This window comes from Prunus dulcis, chromosome 6 (genome assembly GCF_902201215.1).
Source record: "Prunus dulcis chromosome 6, ALMONDv2, whole genome shotgun sequence".
NCBI lineage: Eukaryota > Viridiplantae > Streptophyta > Magnoliopsida > Rosales > Rosaceae > Prunus > Prunus dulcis.
The window spans coordinates 4037533-4053136 of NC_047655.1; the positions used below are offsets into that span (position 1 = coordinate 4037533).

Genomic DNA, 15604 nt, shown 5'->3' on the forward strand with positions numbered 1-15604 from the left:
TGGACTGACCCAACCCTAGAAGCAAACTTCATCGCAACCGTTCGCGTGAACATAATCTCTCTATCAATCTCTTTATTCGTATCGTAATCGATGCCTCTCTCTCTCTCTCTCTCTCCCCTATAATGTTGGAGTTGATGTTTATGGATCCTAGTGCTATTCTTACACACACATCACTTTCTTTACTATATTACCCTTTCAATGCCAAAAGAGTCGCGCAACCCAAAACGCAAAACCCACCCCCACAAAAAGCTCTTTGCTCGTGACAGCTTCTTTGGACTTGAATGAACCAACTTGCAAGCCAAAAGCACTTCTATTTCCAAGAGTGCTTCTTAGGGTTCGTGCAGCTCACTCTCCAATCACATGGCCATGGGGAGGGAGGGATGTGAAGCTCAAGCATGTTTTTAGATATTTGTTTGCGCAAGTGGGCATTTGCATGCATTTAGTGGTTTTTTTTTTTTTTTTTTTGGTGGTGTTATAATAATGGAGGAGGCGTGGCTCTCTGAGACAGAGGGAGCTTTCAATTTCATGAGCACATAGATGGGTCATGAATCTTACTTTCTGCATAAAGTGGCTTTTGCCGAATTTGGAAACACCTGCATCTTTCAGTTCCACCTCATTCAATGGTTTCTCTTCCTCTTTTAAGCCCAGACCAGAAGAAAAAAAAAAAAACCATTTAGTTTTAATTTTTTCCTTTTTGCCAATTTCTCACATGTAATTTGCTACTTTCTTCAATGCCTACTCCAAGAAGTCTAAGTTGTTTCACATCTAAGGAGGTACTTCTCGTTGTTGTCAATCATAATTTAACACATATGTAAAAATAATTCATCAAAACTACACTAAAAAAAACAAATGCACATATATCATGTTACTATTGTTAGAAATGTATAAGGCTGGACGTAATTTTCCAAAAGAATTATGGTGATTGGGCATTAAAAATTGAAGCAAAATTTGGACTATATGGAGGAGGGGTTGGTAGTCTAGGATTGCAATTAAAGAAGTGATTAATATTAATTAAATGGGTAAGTTGCAAAGTGAGAATGTTGACTTTGTTGCTTCATGCAAAAGTCAGAGCTTTGCACTCACATTATTATTATTATTAACAAGAAGGATCATTGGCATCATCAATAGTACTAGGTGGGTGTTGATATTTTGTTAAAACAATAGAGACAAGAAGGCTGCAGTGCAGGGCACCAGAATCCTGCCAGGTGGGTTTTATTAATCACAACTTTAATCCTGCCAGGTGGTTTTTTAAATGACAAAATCCAGCCACGTCCCCAAAGCTTTATGTTTATCCAATAACAAAATCCACATGATTTTTTTTAAGCAATTGTCTCAAACTTTAATCTTGCAAGTGATTTCATGAGAAAAACAATAATTATTCATTAAAAAAAATCCCCAATCTGGATTGAGCTCATTAATTAAGCTTATTTAATTATTTGTCTCTTCATCATTTGGAATAATTTTTCAATCACTTATCACACTTGGGTGCACCCAACAATAAAAAGTTTATTTGATTACCGATTTATATTCTCTTATGAAAGGGGGTGTAAAAAGTAAGAATAAAAGTGGGCGATAAGCTTTAATCTATCATTTTCCCAGGAAAAGAAAAATTCTTTAACCTTATCATGTATATAAAGTGAAAAAAAGCTAATGTAAAAAAGATGATAAAGTATCACAACAATTAACATATAGTTGATTAACGAAGCACGAAAGATTCGAACTTGACATCTTTTTTTAATATTTGAAAGAAAAGTGATACCAAATTAGGAACTAATTAGTACCGTATTATAATAGTATAAACCCCCTGCATATTGTAAGAAAGATGATACAAAATCGCACTTAGTACAATAATAATGCAAGCTTACATGGGCTACAGATTTGGGCGAAGTGTCATTTTGGTGTTCTAATTATCGATATTATGTCATTGTTCGGGTTATTTTCATGCAATGCGAGGGAAATTATGATGAGCCAAACAAGATGATAATTCCTCGACCATTAAAAAGCAAGCAGAGGTTTTGCATTTTATGCCATTAAAAGATCCCAAAATTGAACGATAAGATTGGGGTTTGATCATGATATGACACCATTGTGAAATTGTCCATGTAACAAGGACATCAACGGTAATCAAAAGCGGGGAAGAAAATATTGGAAGATCTAATTGGGGCAGTGTGTGGGGGACCAATCCCTATTTTAGACTTGAGAGGGAGGGAAAGATGGTCCCCTAAATAAATGATGGATTTCCAAATTATGTAAAGATTCTTGATGAACATATTCAACCTCCCACTCACTATGTGGTTGAAAACTACTTAGCACTATTGCCTTTTAACCTTTGCCTAACCCAACTCCATTTTATCTCCTATTTGTGATGGACGCCCCTAGGGTTGGTAATATTGTTTTTTTGTACAAGTACTAAATCATCGAATGTCGACAGATATGACGGTATATAAATCAAATTTGAATAAATCTAAAATGTTATATTGTTAGACTGATAATTGAAAAATCTTTTTCATTTATGAGAGGTGGTGGGGATTCAATTTAGGACTTTACCCAACCTTGAAAAGAATAATATTGCTAGATTAAGAGTTAGTAGATAGAATTAGATATGTCATATATATATATATATATGTATAAATATTTGCATACAAGTGATATTGTGAGAGAAGAAAATCGAACACAAGATCTCAATTGCAGGTATTAATAATATTAAATTAATCGCTTGAGGTATAAAATCCTTCAATTATGTTGTCATGTTTGATACCTACCATAACAAAGTGTTTGATAACATAACTGAATTTTAAGTTGTGTAAATGTCAGACCAAAAACAAAGGGCTCCATCTATTCTTTCACTTCGTCATCGGTTTGAATCTATCAATAAAGTTGTATGTGACATTTGGTTTGGCGTCTTGTGGGCATATGACTTTGATCTAGGCCCAACTCAATGTTGGGCTATTCAAACAGGTCCAAAATCAAATAATGGCTTTTTTTAAAATAGGCCCAAATTCTGAAACATCACTCTACTCAAATTTTGAAGCCCAATTAGGGCCAATTCGCACACAGTGTCAGTGTGCCTCCCTTATCGTTAAAGAAGCCCTAACAAAACAGACCCGAGCTCTCTCTCTCTCTCTCTCTCTCTCTCATCTTCTTCAGTCTTCCTTCCATCTCCTGCTCACCAGTGGCCCCAGGTACTGATTAAAGTTTTCATTTTTGTGAGTTGGGTCTGTCAATTTTGAACTTTTCTTTGTTGCTTTTGCATCTAAACTCGTTTTTGCTTCTGTTTGGCTTAATGGGCATTTGCGAATTGTTCATTTCATTTTCATTTCGGGCCTTTTTTGATTTATTTTATAGATTCTGCTTGTTGATATATTTGTGAAAGCATTGATTTGTGTTTGGAAATGGGATATAGTTCATTGTGCTTTCTGCTTTCCGCACATAATTAGTAGGTTGACTGGTTAATGCTTTTATCCCCCACAGTTTTACTTCTCAAACTTTGAACTTTGGCAGAAATGAAAGGTGTTCGATTTGCTTTGCGATCCTTCAACGATGGCGTTTCACGCCGATTTCATCAGCCACATATGAGAACCCTCTCCACAAATGTAACATCAGGTACTTCTCTGTACAGTTCCGTGTCTCCCTGTTGGTGCCAATTTTCGATATGGTTTTGATAATTTATAAGTTGAAATTTTGCTTGAACCTCCATGAATAGTACGGAAATAGATTTTTCTTTTGGAGGTTAAACTTAGGATTTGGTTTGTTTTTTCTTGTAATATAGCTTCTCTATTCCTAGAACTCAATGTAACTACAAATAAAAGCTTGACACATTAGCTTTTTTATGTGTTAGGCGGTGAAGTGGATGATGAGAACAATTCTAATTCATTTGAATCTCCGGATGAGTTTGAGCGGCGTATTTTCGGTGAAACTTCTGGGGGTAATTTTAGATCAGATGCCTTTTTCACGAAGCTTGATAGGCTTGGGATGGGTCATGATGGACAGGGTTTGAATCCTTCTGGAGGAGGTGGAAGTGGAAGTGGAAGTGGTTCTCATATACTCGACGGCTTAGATGAAAGTTTTAACACATTATCAGATGGAATGGATGGAAAATTAGAGAAAGCAGCCGCCGACTTTGATATTGATTATGAGGAAATAAACCAAGAGGGCTATTCTTACAGACCAGATGTGAATTTTGAGCTAGGAACGACTTATGACCTTAAAGTATGTTATGGAGCAACTTCCCTTTCTTTTCTGCCTTTTCACTTTTATGTTATTGTTGTAATTATAGCTTGCACTTATTTTGTGGTGTTATAAATGTATAACCTGCATTTGAGATTTGTTTGTCCTGAATGGAAAAATAATACAAGTTAGCCTGTCCTGCCTTACCACTGAACCATAATATTTTGCCACAGTGTTGTTCTCTTTATGCCTCGTTTGTCTTTAGATATCCCTGTCTCATGTACGCACCATGTGGCTCTATGCAGGATCTTGATCTTACTAAGCGAGGAGTGCGTAAGTTTACCCAAAGGGATGAGTTTGAAGTAACTACAAAGGAAGTTCTTAGAAAAGCTGATTTCAGGGTATGTGCACTTGTCAGTCTCTCCAATATATGCATGTAGGATCCTTGTTGCTTTGTATATGTTTGCCTGTTTGGTGAAATGTAAAGGATTGTTTTTATTGTTGATGTCCCTATACCTCTTTTCCCTGATACGCATAAATAGAAGCTGAGGACTAAAATTATGCGAAGTAGATTTATCCAATTTTTTTTTAAGGGATAGTCTATCCTGATTGTGACTCAGTTTCAGAATTAAAGATCTAGATATTATGATATTTGGAGCTTGCTGGCCCAGTGGTTGTGAATGAGCTGCATATTGGCAGGTTATTGCACTTGATTGCCTTAAGGCCTGTTTGATAACCATTTCAATTTTAACTTTTAGTTTTCATTTTTTGTGCTAGAGTATAGAGGAAAATGAGAGAGAGACTGGGAGTTGGGATGAGATTGAGAGAGGATGAGAGGGGAGGATGGGAGGGAGGAGTAACAAAAGTGAAAAAAAACTTGAAAGTGAAAACAATTTCAAATAGATTTCAGTTTTTAGTTTTTGTTTTCACTTTTGTTACTCGTCCCTCCCATCCTCCCCTATCATCTTCCATCTCATTCTCACTTCCATTTTCCCTCTTTTTCCTCTATACTCTAGCACAAAAAATGAAAACTAAAAACAAAAATTGAAATGGTTATCAAACGGGCCCTTAGGTTTTCTTAGTTAATTGTCAGAATATTCTATATTCTTTATTGAATTCATCAATTGCAACTAATTTTGATTATTAGAAAACTTAAGTTAAAAACTCTGGGCGGGTTGTTGTGATTTCATTATTACTCTCTTCTGCTACTAGACATTGAAATGTGGGTTTAGCTGTCCTTTTTTGTCCCTTGCGTCCGTTGAGATCTGAAATCCTTTATCTTATTTCGCTGGTTTTACTGGTGTGCTTGCTTATCTTATTACGTCTCTGAATCCCAATTTTAAATGTCAAATTTTGTTGTTTATCCTTTTGAATTTTGATCCTTTGGATGCATTCTTGCACCACTGTATTGCTCTGTGCAGAATGTGAGATTCCTGGCAAATTTCTTAACAGATGCTGGAATTCTCATCAAAAGAAGCAAGGTAAAATTGAATGCATGCTGAATGACCTGAACTTTGTTGAAGCTGCATTGAAATACTTTTTAAGTTCCCTTGTTCCTTGTGTAGACTGGGATCAGCGCCAAGGCCCAGAGGAAGGTCGCTAGGGAAATCAAAACAGCTCGAGCTTTTGGTTTAATGCCTTTCACGACAATGGGGACAAAGTCATTTGTTTTTGGGAAAACTATGGAGGCTCTCGATCAAGATTACGAATACGAAAGTTATGATAACCCTATGGATGCTGATGGAAAAGACCCACTGGGGCCCTTTTAGCTTGTATGGAGGGGATCTTGAATCAGTAGAATTCCGTTGACAGCACAACTACAAACCTGCCCTATCCCCACAAGAATATACAGAAGGAGAAGAAAATGATGGAAAAAGATGGGTTCTTATTTAAGGTGAATTCCGGGATGTCGGTAACTCCATGTTTCTGGTTGGTATGTAGGTTAATTCGTTTTTATTTTTTGTAGTTGGTATACATTCACTGTAATAACAGCCCAAGTAATTCCCCTTCGTATTTCAAGCCTATTGGGTTTTGGGTTTTATTATCCGGTAGTTTGCCAATTTGCTGAACTAAGATGAATATTTTGGTACTTTTAGTATATACATAATTAATTCTAGCAAGAACAAAATTGAGTGTGCGGAAGAAATATATTTTGAGATCGGAATTTGCACCATTTTTCTTCTCATTTTAGGATTTTAAGTTCAAGCAACGATTGTACGGAGGAACTTCAGAAACAAGCTTGCCCTATAAAGTTGGGAATTTGATGAGGTGATTGACATGCAATATTTTTCTTCTAGATCATGATGGAGCTTTGGCTCAATTATGAAAAACCATCTTCCTATAGTCCTCGGGAGTTTACGGAAAAGAAGCATTTATATTTTTCGCTTACATTTTTGCATCCTTTTCATTACTATTTGTAATTGGTTTCAGTTGAATGAAGTTCTTTCCTTTCGATTAAAAAAAGAAAAGAAAGAACCGAATAAAAACGATTTTAAAAATGTATATATATAAAAAATAAAAAAACCTTATCATCCAACCTAGTTGTCAACAGCCTCTAAATTTAGTGGCATTTTAGTCTCCCTTAAAAGCATATAGTACTGCTGGAGGGTTAAGGGTTGCTTTCATAATTCGATTTTGCGGTGAATTATTCTCCTCTCATCTATTAAGAAAAAAAACAAAACAAAACAAAAGAAGGGAAGAAACTTAGCCCTTAAACAGTAAGCCAATTATCGTTGTTACTCTCCCAAAATCCTTCACCAAGTTAAGATTTGATTCTCTCGTATGATTGGGAGTGAGCAAACTAGCTTAAGTTCAGGTTTATCCATTGCATCTCCATCTCTGAATATTCTAACAACAAAGCTCAGGCTTAATTTTGTCCAACTCGAACCACTATTAGAGACCAAAACTAGCTGATTGTTTATTAAGAAATTTTGTGCAAGACACTTTCAACAAGCAGCAATTCCAGTTTAGCTTACCTTAAACTCTTTCGTGCCTCAGTAAAACTTTTTTTTTTCTTTTTCTAATTAGTGATCTATGGCACATGCAATACAGTGAAGAATTTTTATTTCTCCTGACTCTCAGGGATTTTCCTCTTCTGCTAGCTAGGCAACAACATAACCAATCTAAAGGGACCACATGCTCCACAGCCTGTTTATTATATTCTCTCTCATTTCTAGCATTGTCACCTTCTTCCCTAACCCAAATGCTCCTCTCTCTCCCTCTCTCTCCCAATGAAGAAAAAAAAACCAGAAACCTCCACTTACCCGTTACCCAAATCTTCATAAATGGCACTTGTACATCCACCATCTTCTCTCATTATCACCATCATCTTCACAGCCGTCATATCTTCACTGACACCACATGATAGAGTGGTCCATGGCCTTGGCTTAGCTTCTACCACAGCCATCACATATGGCACTTCCACTGTTTGTGGCATTGTGGCAGACAACCCTACACAGAGCATACAATGCTACCAAAACATTCAGACCATTTCAGTCCAGCCCATTGTTTCTTTTGAAGCCATCTCTGGGGGCAAGACCTTCTTCTGTGGCCTCAGGTCTGGTGGCTTTAGCCTTCTCTGTTGGGACACCAGCTTATCTAGCTCATGTAGGTTCCAACCTAAACGCATATATCACAGTGACACAATAGCTTTGACTGATCTGGCTGTAGGTGATGCCCAAGTTTGTGCCAGAGAGGTCAACTCTAGAATTGTCAGGTGCTGGAGAGGAGGAGATGGCACAAGAGGGTCTTTGTTTCCCTCACCTGGGGAAGCATTGGACTTTCATACAATCACATCTGGAAGGGGATTTACATGTGGGATTTTGATGAATGGCAGCAGAGTTCTGTGTTGGGGTCAGAGTGGGGTTGGAGCTGAGATTCAAACAGGGTTTGAGAATGTGTTGATGTCAAGCCTAGTTGTTGGAGAGTCTCATGCTTGTGGGTTGAGTGTGAATGGAGCTTTGGTCTGTAAAGGGAACAACGATTCTGGGCAATTGAATGTACCTTCAAGTACTTCAGCTTTTGAGTTTTCAGGCCTTGCATTGGGATCAAATTTTACTTGTGCTATTCGTCGAAGAAATGGCTTTGTTGTATGCTGGGGAGGAAGAAACAGATTTGAATATGACAGTGATGCTATTGAAAATGTTTCATTTGAGTTGATTGCTGCAGGTTTGGATTTTCTTTGCGGCTTAACAACAAGTAATTTATCAATGATTTGTTGGGGACCAGGCTGGTCTAGTTCTCAGAATGATCTTCCACTAGGAATGATTGTTCCTGGTCCATGTGTACAAGGTCCATGTAGTAGCTGTGGTGTGTACCCGAATTCGGAGACTCTTTGCGGTGGTTCTGGGAAAATCTGCAAATCATGCCAGATTGAACTTCCAATTGCAGTGCCGTTGCCCCCAATAAATCCGCCGCCACCACAAGTTTTAGCACCGGCTTCTTCATCATCCATAACCAGAAATAGGCTTTTGTTGGCGTTTGCAATAGTTGGATCAGTTGGGGCTTTTACAGGGCTCTGCACTATTATCTTTTGCCTATGGACTAGAAAATGTGGTTCTTGGTCTAACCATCATGATTCTGTGCAACCCACAAGTGCTGTTGCCCCCAATGCTGGTTCTGCAGTTGGGATTGAAAATGATCCTAATGCTCCACCTTCAAGATCAAGTTCCATCAAGGGCTATATAAGCGGCTCATCATCAAAGCATGGAGACAAGACTGAGTCATTTCACCTAGCAGAGCTTTCCGCTGCCACCAAGCACTTCTCATCAGAAAACAAGATTGGTGCTGGGAGCTTTGGTACTGTCTATAAAGGCAAGCTCTCGGATGGTCGCGAAGTGGCCATCAAGAGGGGAGATACTAGTACCAAGACCAAGAAATTTCAGGAGAAAGAGACCGCATTTGATTCCGAATTAGCATTGCTGTCCCGGCTTCACCACAAGCACTTAGTGAAGCTGGTGGGATCCTGTGAAGAGAAGGATGAGAGACTTTTGGTTTACGAGTACATGTGCAACGGTTCACTTCATGATCACTTGCATAGCAAGAAAAATGTTGAGAGAAGTAGCAGCATTGTGAATTCTTGGAGAATGAGGATAAAAATTGCATTGGATGCAGCCAGGGGAATTGAGTATCTGCACAATTATGCAGTGCCAACAATAATTCACAGGGACATTAAGTCCTCAAACATTCTTTTGGATGAAAATTGGACTGCAAGAGTATCTGATTTTGGACTGTCATTACTGGGACCGGAATCTGACCAAGAGATCATGTCATCGAAGGCGGTTGGAACAGTTGGCTACATTGATCCTGAGTACTTTGTATCAAATGTTTTGACAGCAAAGAGTGATGTCTATGGCTTTGGGGTGGTGTTATTGGAGCTTTTGACAGGTAAGAGGGCTGTGTTCAGACTCAGTGAAGAGGGAACAGGTCCAATGGGGGTTGTGGAGTATGCCGGGCCGCGGATGATGGCGGGGGAACTGCAAAGCATTTTGGATCAAAGGGTGGTGCCGCCAGATCCGAATGAAGCTGAAGCAGTTGAGCTGGTGGCTTATACTGCCAGGCATTGTGTGAACTTGGAGGGGAAGGAAAGGCCTAGTATGACTGACATTGTTGCCAATTTGGAAAGGGCACTTGCTCTTTGTGAGGATGAACGTTTTAGCTTCTCTACTACCACAATTTCCCTCCCTTCATTGTGAAATTTCATCCAAAAACATTATTCATTTATTTATTTTTCCTTATTAATTCTGTACCAAATTTTTTTTCTTCCCCATTTCGGCTTATACATGATTCTTAGTTTCACGATTTTTGCTATGGTAAAGATTAAGGAATGCCATAAAAATGGTCTAATTCACGAAAATTTCTTCAATGAATAAGGTGTATACACTTTCCTCTCACAATCACCTCATCATATAAATAACATGTGATGAATAATTATAGAAAAAATGGCATATACGACAGTCCACTATAAAATTATTGCTAATTTTAACGTACACAATAGGCCGGTGGTCTGGTCACCTTGACATGATGGCCCTGTCTTCTTGGTTGAGGTGTACAGTATCTCTCATCTTTTGCCTCCTGAATGTTGGCTGGTCTGGGAGGCAGTGGGGCATGAAGTGATTCCAATCAAAAGCACTATCCTATTCCTATATAGTGGGATCTTTGATCACCTTAGTGTACATTTTTTGGAATTCTAGTTGCTTTAGCTAGTAAATTTTGCACAGGCAATTCAGGTAAAATGACCACTCTTTGCAAACCATTTTCTACACGATGTTGTTTCAGAAAATTAATGTTATAATTAGCTTCCACAGAAAATCATATAAAGGGTGCCAGTGGTTGCCTCCTTGCCTCAAGAATCACATAAAGCGGTTTCGTGGTTGTTTTTCATTTAGTTGGAGGATATTTTAAATTCGATTTACTTGAATGTAAGATCGATACATATGTATGTTTTGATATCTTGATTGGTTATGAAAGTAAAATTTTGATATGCGTGCTATCATGTTGTAAAAATAGTCTTACAAATATTAATATCATGTCGTTTATAAATAAATAAATAAAGTCTTTTAATGGCACTCACGATAACAATTTTCTGAAAAAACAAATGTATGGCTTTGAAATATGCAAATTTTAATTTTGTACTTAGCTGTTTGAAATCATTTTGTTTTTTTTTTTTTAACAAAAAGAAATTAGGAAATATTGGCTTTTGAGTTTTGAATCCCAAGTTGACCCCAAAAAAGAAAAAATAGAAAAAGACTAATGAGTCACACTAGTTGTAAAACGCGGGGCCTGCGGCGGCTGCACCTTTTGATCACAGGCTGTACAACAGCTGGGTGCTGATGAAATGATGAACGTGGGATTATAAAATAGGCTTAACTTTTGGTTAATTAATTATGTGAAACAATAACCTATTACCAATGTGATCAAGACATGGACATTCAAATCATTGTTTTATTAAGTTGTATTAGGTGGCTTCATTACATAAAAATTAAGAGACACATGAGGATTTCAATGGTTAATCATTGTCCACCCTCCCTCTTTGAATCAAGAAAAAGACAGGTTCAGTGTTACTATTTACCATAGGTCATAGGCACAATTTTTAGCACATATTGTCGATGCAAGCGAATCTCACAATGCGTTGACTTATGTGTAGGCAATTATCCTTAACATCACTCGTTTGATCTATTAAAAGTAACATATATGATTGTACTTATTACATAAAGTTAGCTGTGAATAATAAATATATGAGGAGCTAATTTCCCATTCATCTTTTGTCCACTTACACTCTTTTTATTAGAAATTGTATGTTTCCACTTCTCTTTTATCCACTTACACTCTCTTGTTGGAAATTGTATGTTATAGTAAAACGTATTAAAAAACATAAAGGAGTATAAGTAAACAAAAGAGGAGTGGGAAAATAAGCACCCTAATATATGTGACACATGACACTTAGAGCATCAATAAATAATGCACTATTAATGGCGACGAAGAAAATTGCACTCCGTGTTTGATCAACTACCTCTTTTATCTAGTGATACTTTTCTTTCCATGGTTGAAAAATATGCCAAATCCAAATAATTAAAAAAACTTATCATGTCTGGAATTGGAAGGATTTTAACACATGTGGCTAAGATAAAAAGAATTTCTTGTGTATTAGCAGATGCAAGTTTAGCATGTAATATTGAACATGGATTACAGGAGAGGCATAGCATGAGCAATACTTATTAATTTATTCAGCATAGTCAAAGTCAAATCCCATCAGGAGCCTCACGGATTTATACCTTTGGCCTCTTCTATTATGCAGAGGAACAGCTCGGATCCCAGTTCTGAGCTCTGGAATTGGGAGACATGTTTGGCCACCAAAGTCATGTTTCCCAGAAGTGTCATATTCTTTGACTTCAACTCGGAGCACAGCCAGTTCTGGAACACTCAATGGGAAGATGAACTCCTCGTTCCATATTGGTACCCACTGGTCCTCAATTGGCTGGGTTTCCATCATTTTTGTATCATTTGGCACTCCAGCAATTCCAACCTACAAACACACCAAATTAAGCTTTCTCTTACCAGACTGTTAATCTGAACCATACGTGCGTTCAAACAAAAGTATATTCATCAGTTGTCTAGATTGTTGCTTTGACAACATAACATGCCAAACTGTCTGTGACATGAGAACATTTTACTATGTTACGTATACTGGTAAAGTTCTCTTACTGGGTACAAATGTAGAATTACGTCCAGATTGTTATGCAAACAACATAATATGTCAGAGGATCTGTCTGACAAGAGAACATTTATAGAGGGTGTATATTTGAATGAAAATTTTGGTAACATACCCTCACAAAAAAGTCCGGAGGAGAATAACGATCAAAGTGTGTGTGGTGGAAATCTGAATGCCATCCTTCACCCATGTATACTTTTACCTGCTTGTCAACAAGAAGGTTATGGAGAAAGTTCATATTTATATATATACACACACACACACATATTTGAAAATAATAAGAGAGTGGCATGGTTACAAGTTTGATCAGAGATTCAAAGCACCTTCAAATTTGTCTTGACTGGTAAGGGTTCATTAGGATCAAAAGCCTCATTATTTGGGCCAAGGGCCAGTAAAAAATCAGGTTTTTTCACATAACCACAGCCTCCATTGGCTCTGAACATTCCATTCATGATCCAAAGGTATTTTCCATATCCCTTTGAGAAGAAATTCACTATTGTAAGATAAGCAGGAATTGAGGTGAAGTAAAAGCAGAATTCCCAGCAAAAAAACTCTAAGCTAGTTATTTAAAAAGTTAGATAAAAGTTACAAAAGAAGCCTAACTTGCATATTGAATGCCACCATTTGAGCTCCATGGGTCCATCCAAGCATAGGATCATAATTTGATGAGTCTAAACGGGTACCCTTAGGATATACCCTTAACAAATTTCTTTGTGTAAACCTAGAGAAAGATTAATTTAAGCACAATTGATCATTTAGATGGTGAAGAACATTAAGAATTTAAGAGTAATTAACATGAAACCAGTGTTATGTCACCTGACAATATCGGATCCACGGGTTCTGGTTGCATTTTCCAGTTCTTGCTCGCTCAAGCTAAGACGCCGGACCTTAATTGGATCGATATGCCATATATCCAAGCCACCTTTCGGCTTCCCTGCATGAATTGCAATTAACTGCTTATATTCTGGAATGGCATTCTCCTCATCTTCATCTTGATCATCTTGTTCATTGTCCTGCTTTCAAGTGTGTAATGATATACATGATTCTTGGTTCAGTAAGCAAATGTGTTAGCACAATGTACACTAGCGTTCACATGCACCTTAATACCTTGTTATCAGTGGCTCCCGATTCCCTAGGTCTCTGAGATTCATGATACTCCGGTGGCTTGGTCGAAATGAGAATCCTTCTCTTCAATGAGTCAGGTGAAGGGAATTCCATTATGAATTCTGAACGGGGGCTGTATAGCGTCTCTCCAAATGTTTCTGTGACCATCTACAATCACATTTGAAAAAAGAAGTTCAAATCACAATTGAAGTGGTGCATAAAAAAGAATCATAAGATGGGGAGACTAATTAAGGTATGAATTCCTATTCACCTTGGCCACTTTAGCTTGAAGATTTGAAGGTAGGTGGTCTTCAAATGTTATGACAACAGGGTATTCAGAAGCAATAAAAGCGTTATCCTTGATAGCCCGCAAACATTTGATGAGTTCCACTGGACTAGTAAGAGTCCTAAAGGTTCAAAGAGATCAAATTTTGTTATGAAAATATGACTAACTAGCGTGGACTGAGAATTAATAGTTTTCCAACCAAGACCATGTTCATAATAGAGTTTGAGAGCAACCACAGATTAAATTCATACCCTCCGTGACGAACCTCCACGCCATTTTTCTTAGAATTCGGCCACAAATCTAATTCGATAACTCTAACGCCTTGTAGCAGTGCGTTTATAATTGGGTGGACACTGCTGTCACTGCTGAGTTGATTTCCTGTTAAGTAGGAGTTGTGGCCGGTAAATAGAAAATAATGAGCCAATGGCGCATTCATGTCATGGTGCACCTGAATCCAAACACAGCTGTTCTCAATTTTTGGATCATTAAGATGCATAAACTAATGCAGAAACTGCAAACGAATATTTTTTTTCCAATCATCTTCATAGTTTGCAAGTTCCTTAAATGTATAAATAAGTTAGGAAGTTTCATCACTCTGAACAGTGAATGCTTTACTCAATATATGAAATTGAAACAATACAAGGTTTGATGAAATTACCTTTGAATAGAAAGGAGGATTAAGGTCACCAAGGAGATACCGAAAGAAGGCATCGAGATGGAGACCCTTTCTTTGAAAGATGTTGAGATGCCTGAGACTGTTGAAAATGGCCTGAGCATCCTCCTTGGTGGCATTGGGTTCTCCTTGAAACTCAATCAGAAAATTCTGAAGGTTATCAATCGTTATGGTGCCATTTTCGGCGTACTGATTAAACAGGTTCTTTATATCTTCAGGAGGCTCAGCCACCTTGAGCCTAAATATTCTCTTGAAGCAGAAGCAGACCTTGAAAGACTGCTTATTGGACATTTTTTAGACTGGCAGCTTGTGATGATGCCAATAGTTTCTCTAGATTCTGTTTATATGAAGAGAGAAAAGAAGAACTTCATTAAGTACATCACAGCCTTTGTGCATGAAGAGACTTACCGTGGAATTCGCATACATCAACGGCTGACAAGCATTTGGAATTTCCTGACAAGAACTTATAATTTGCTTGAAATTCTTAGGCCTGGCTTTGCAGCAAAGTCAGAATCTGTGCTCATGCAAAACTTTAAATTGACAACACTCCACTTTCCCTACTCTTTATGTAATTAATGTCATATATACACGCTATTGTTAGTATTGTATGGCAATTCGTATCTCAACCCAACTTTATCCTGGTCCACAAATAAAGAGAATGCTTCTCTCATACCTGGCTTTCTCGTCTGTACATTCTCTTTTGTCGGTGCAAATTGCATAAAAAAGATCCTTACATCATGAGGCCTCCAACAAAATATACCCTTGCTTTCTTTTTAGATCATTAGCCAGACTGTGTAACCAAAACATATCTATGCCATGGAAAGTAAATTTTCTTTTACTGAATTACATGACACGTTATTACCGGCCTGTACTCGAGCTATGTGATTGAAAGTTGAGTTGTTAATTTCTTCAATCTGGACAATGTTGCTACTGCAATTGTGGGGTAGGAGAAGGAGAAGTTTGACAATCAGGTTGAAAGTTGAGTTTCACCTAAACCCTAGTAGATTTTATCCATTTGATCTGCAGGTTGAACGGTTCCTTTATTGAGTTATACCAAAGATGGAATTGTCCCTTAAAACATAATTGAGAAAAAGACAAAGGGAAAAAGGAAAAGGAAAAGGAAAAAAAAAGGCTGTCATTATATGCTTCTATAGACCATCCACTT

General features: G+C 37.6%; 3 protein-coding genes across 7 annotated transcripts; 2 read left to right on the top strand and 1 right to left on the bottom strand.

Moving 5' to 3' along the window:
• The first annotated feature begins 3082 nt into the window (after nt 1-3082).
• LOC117632923 lies at nt 3083-6340 on the top strand. Of its 3 annotated transcripts, XM_034366563.1 has the most exons (6): nt 3083-3182; nt 3502-3603; nt 3839-4209; nt 4473-4568; nt 5589-5648; nt 5733-6340. In XM_034366563.1, the coding sequence occupies exons 2-6, from the start codon at nt 3504-3506 to the stop codon at nt 5934-5936; spliced, it is 831 nt and encodes a 276-aa protein (XP_034222454.1). In that variant the 5' UTR covers nt 3083-3182; nt 3502-3503; the 3' UTR covers nt 5937-6340. The 3 variants fall into 3 exon arrangements, with proteins under 3 accessions (XP_034222454.1, XP_034222453.1, XP_034222455.1); XM_034366562.1 differs by lacking the exon at nt 3083-3182 and having other exon boundaries at nt 3467-3603; XM_034366564.1 differs by lacking the exons at nt 3083-3182; nt 5589-5648 and having other exon boundaries at nt 3467-3603.
• Nucleotides 6341-7451: 1111 nt separating this feature from the next.
• On the top strand, nt 7452-9860 carry LOC117632646 (putative serine/threonine-protein kinase-like protein CCR3). Its single transcript, XM_034366189.1, has one exon. It carries the CDS (start codon nt 7452-7454, stop codon nt 9858-9860), a length of 2409 nt encoding a protein of 802 aa, XP_034222080.1.
• Nucleotides 9861-11786: 1926 nt separating this feature from the next.
• On the bottom strand, nt 11787-15203 carry LOC117631285 (phosphoinositide phospholipase C 2-like). Of its 3 annotated transcripts, none has more exons than XM_034364345.1 (9): nt 14425-14952; nt 14018-14214; nt 13752-13887; nt 13484-13648; nt 13193-13392; nt 12980-13097; nt 12700-12852; nt 12492-12578; nt 11787-12190 (listed from the first exon to the last, which is right to left on the bottom strand). In XM_034364345.1, exons 1-9 carry the CDS (start codon nt 14728-14730, stop codon nt 11888-11890), a joined length of 1665 nt encoding a protein of 554 aa, XP_034220236.1. In that variant the 5' UTR covers nt 14731-14952; the 3' UTR covers nt 11787-11887. The 3 variants fall into 3 exon arrangements, with proteins under 3 accessions (XP_034220236.1, XP_034220238.1, XP_034220237.1); XM_034364346.1 differs by having other exon boundaries at nt 11870-12190; nt 13193-13389; nt 14425-15203; XM_034364347.1 differs by lacking the exon at nt 12700-12852.
• Between the last annotated feature and the right edge of the window lie 401 nt (nt 15204-15604).

What these genes read in the sequence shown, in the direction of transcription:
- LOC117632923 (XM_034366563.1), top strand. Translation starts at nt 3,504, where the DNA reads ATGAAAGGTGTTCGATTTGCTTTGCGATCCTTCAACGATGGCGTTTCA. An exon ending in CTCCACAAATGTAACATCAG is followed by an intron (nt 3,604 to 3,838) that starts GTACTTCTCTGT and finishes TTTATGTGTTAG; the next exon opens with GCGGTGAAGTGGATGATGAG. An exon ending in GAACGACTTATGACCTTAAA is followed by an intron (nt 4,210 to 4,472) that starts GTATGTTATGGA and finishes GGCTCTATGCAG; the next exon opens with GATCTTGATCTTACTAAGCG.
- LOC117631285 (XM_034364345.1), bottom strand. Translation starts at nt 14,730, where the DNA reads ATGTCCAATAAGCAGTCTTTCAAGGTCTGCTTCTGCTTCAAGAGAATA. An exon ending in TTCAAGCTAAAGTGGCCAAG is followed by an intron (nt 13,649 to 13,751) that starts GTGAATAGGAAT and finishes ATGTGATTGTAG; the next exon opens with ATGGTCACAGAAACATTTGG. An exon ending in CGTGGATCCGATATTGTCAG is followed by an intron (nt 13,098 to 13,192) that starts GTGACATAACAC and finishes ATCTTTCTCTAG; the next exon opens with GTTTACACAAAGAAATTTGT.
- LOC117632646 (XM_034366189.1), top strand. Translation starts at nt 7,452, where the DNA reads ATGGCACTTGTACATCCACCATCTTCTCTCATTATCACCATCATCTTC.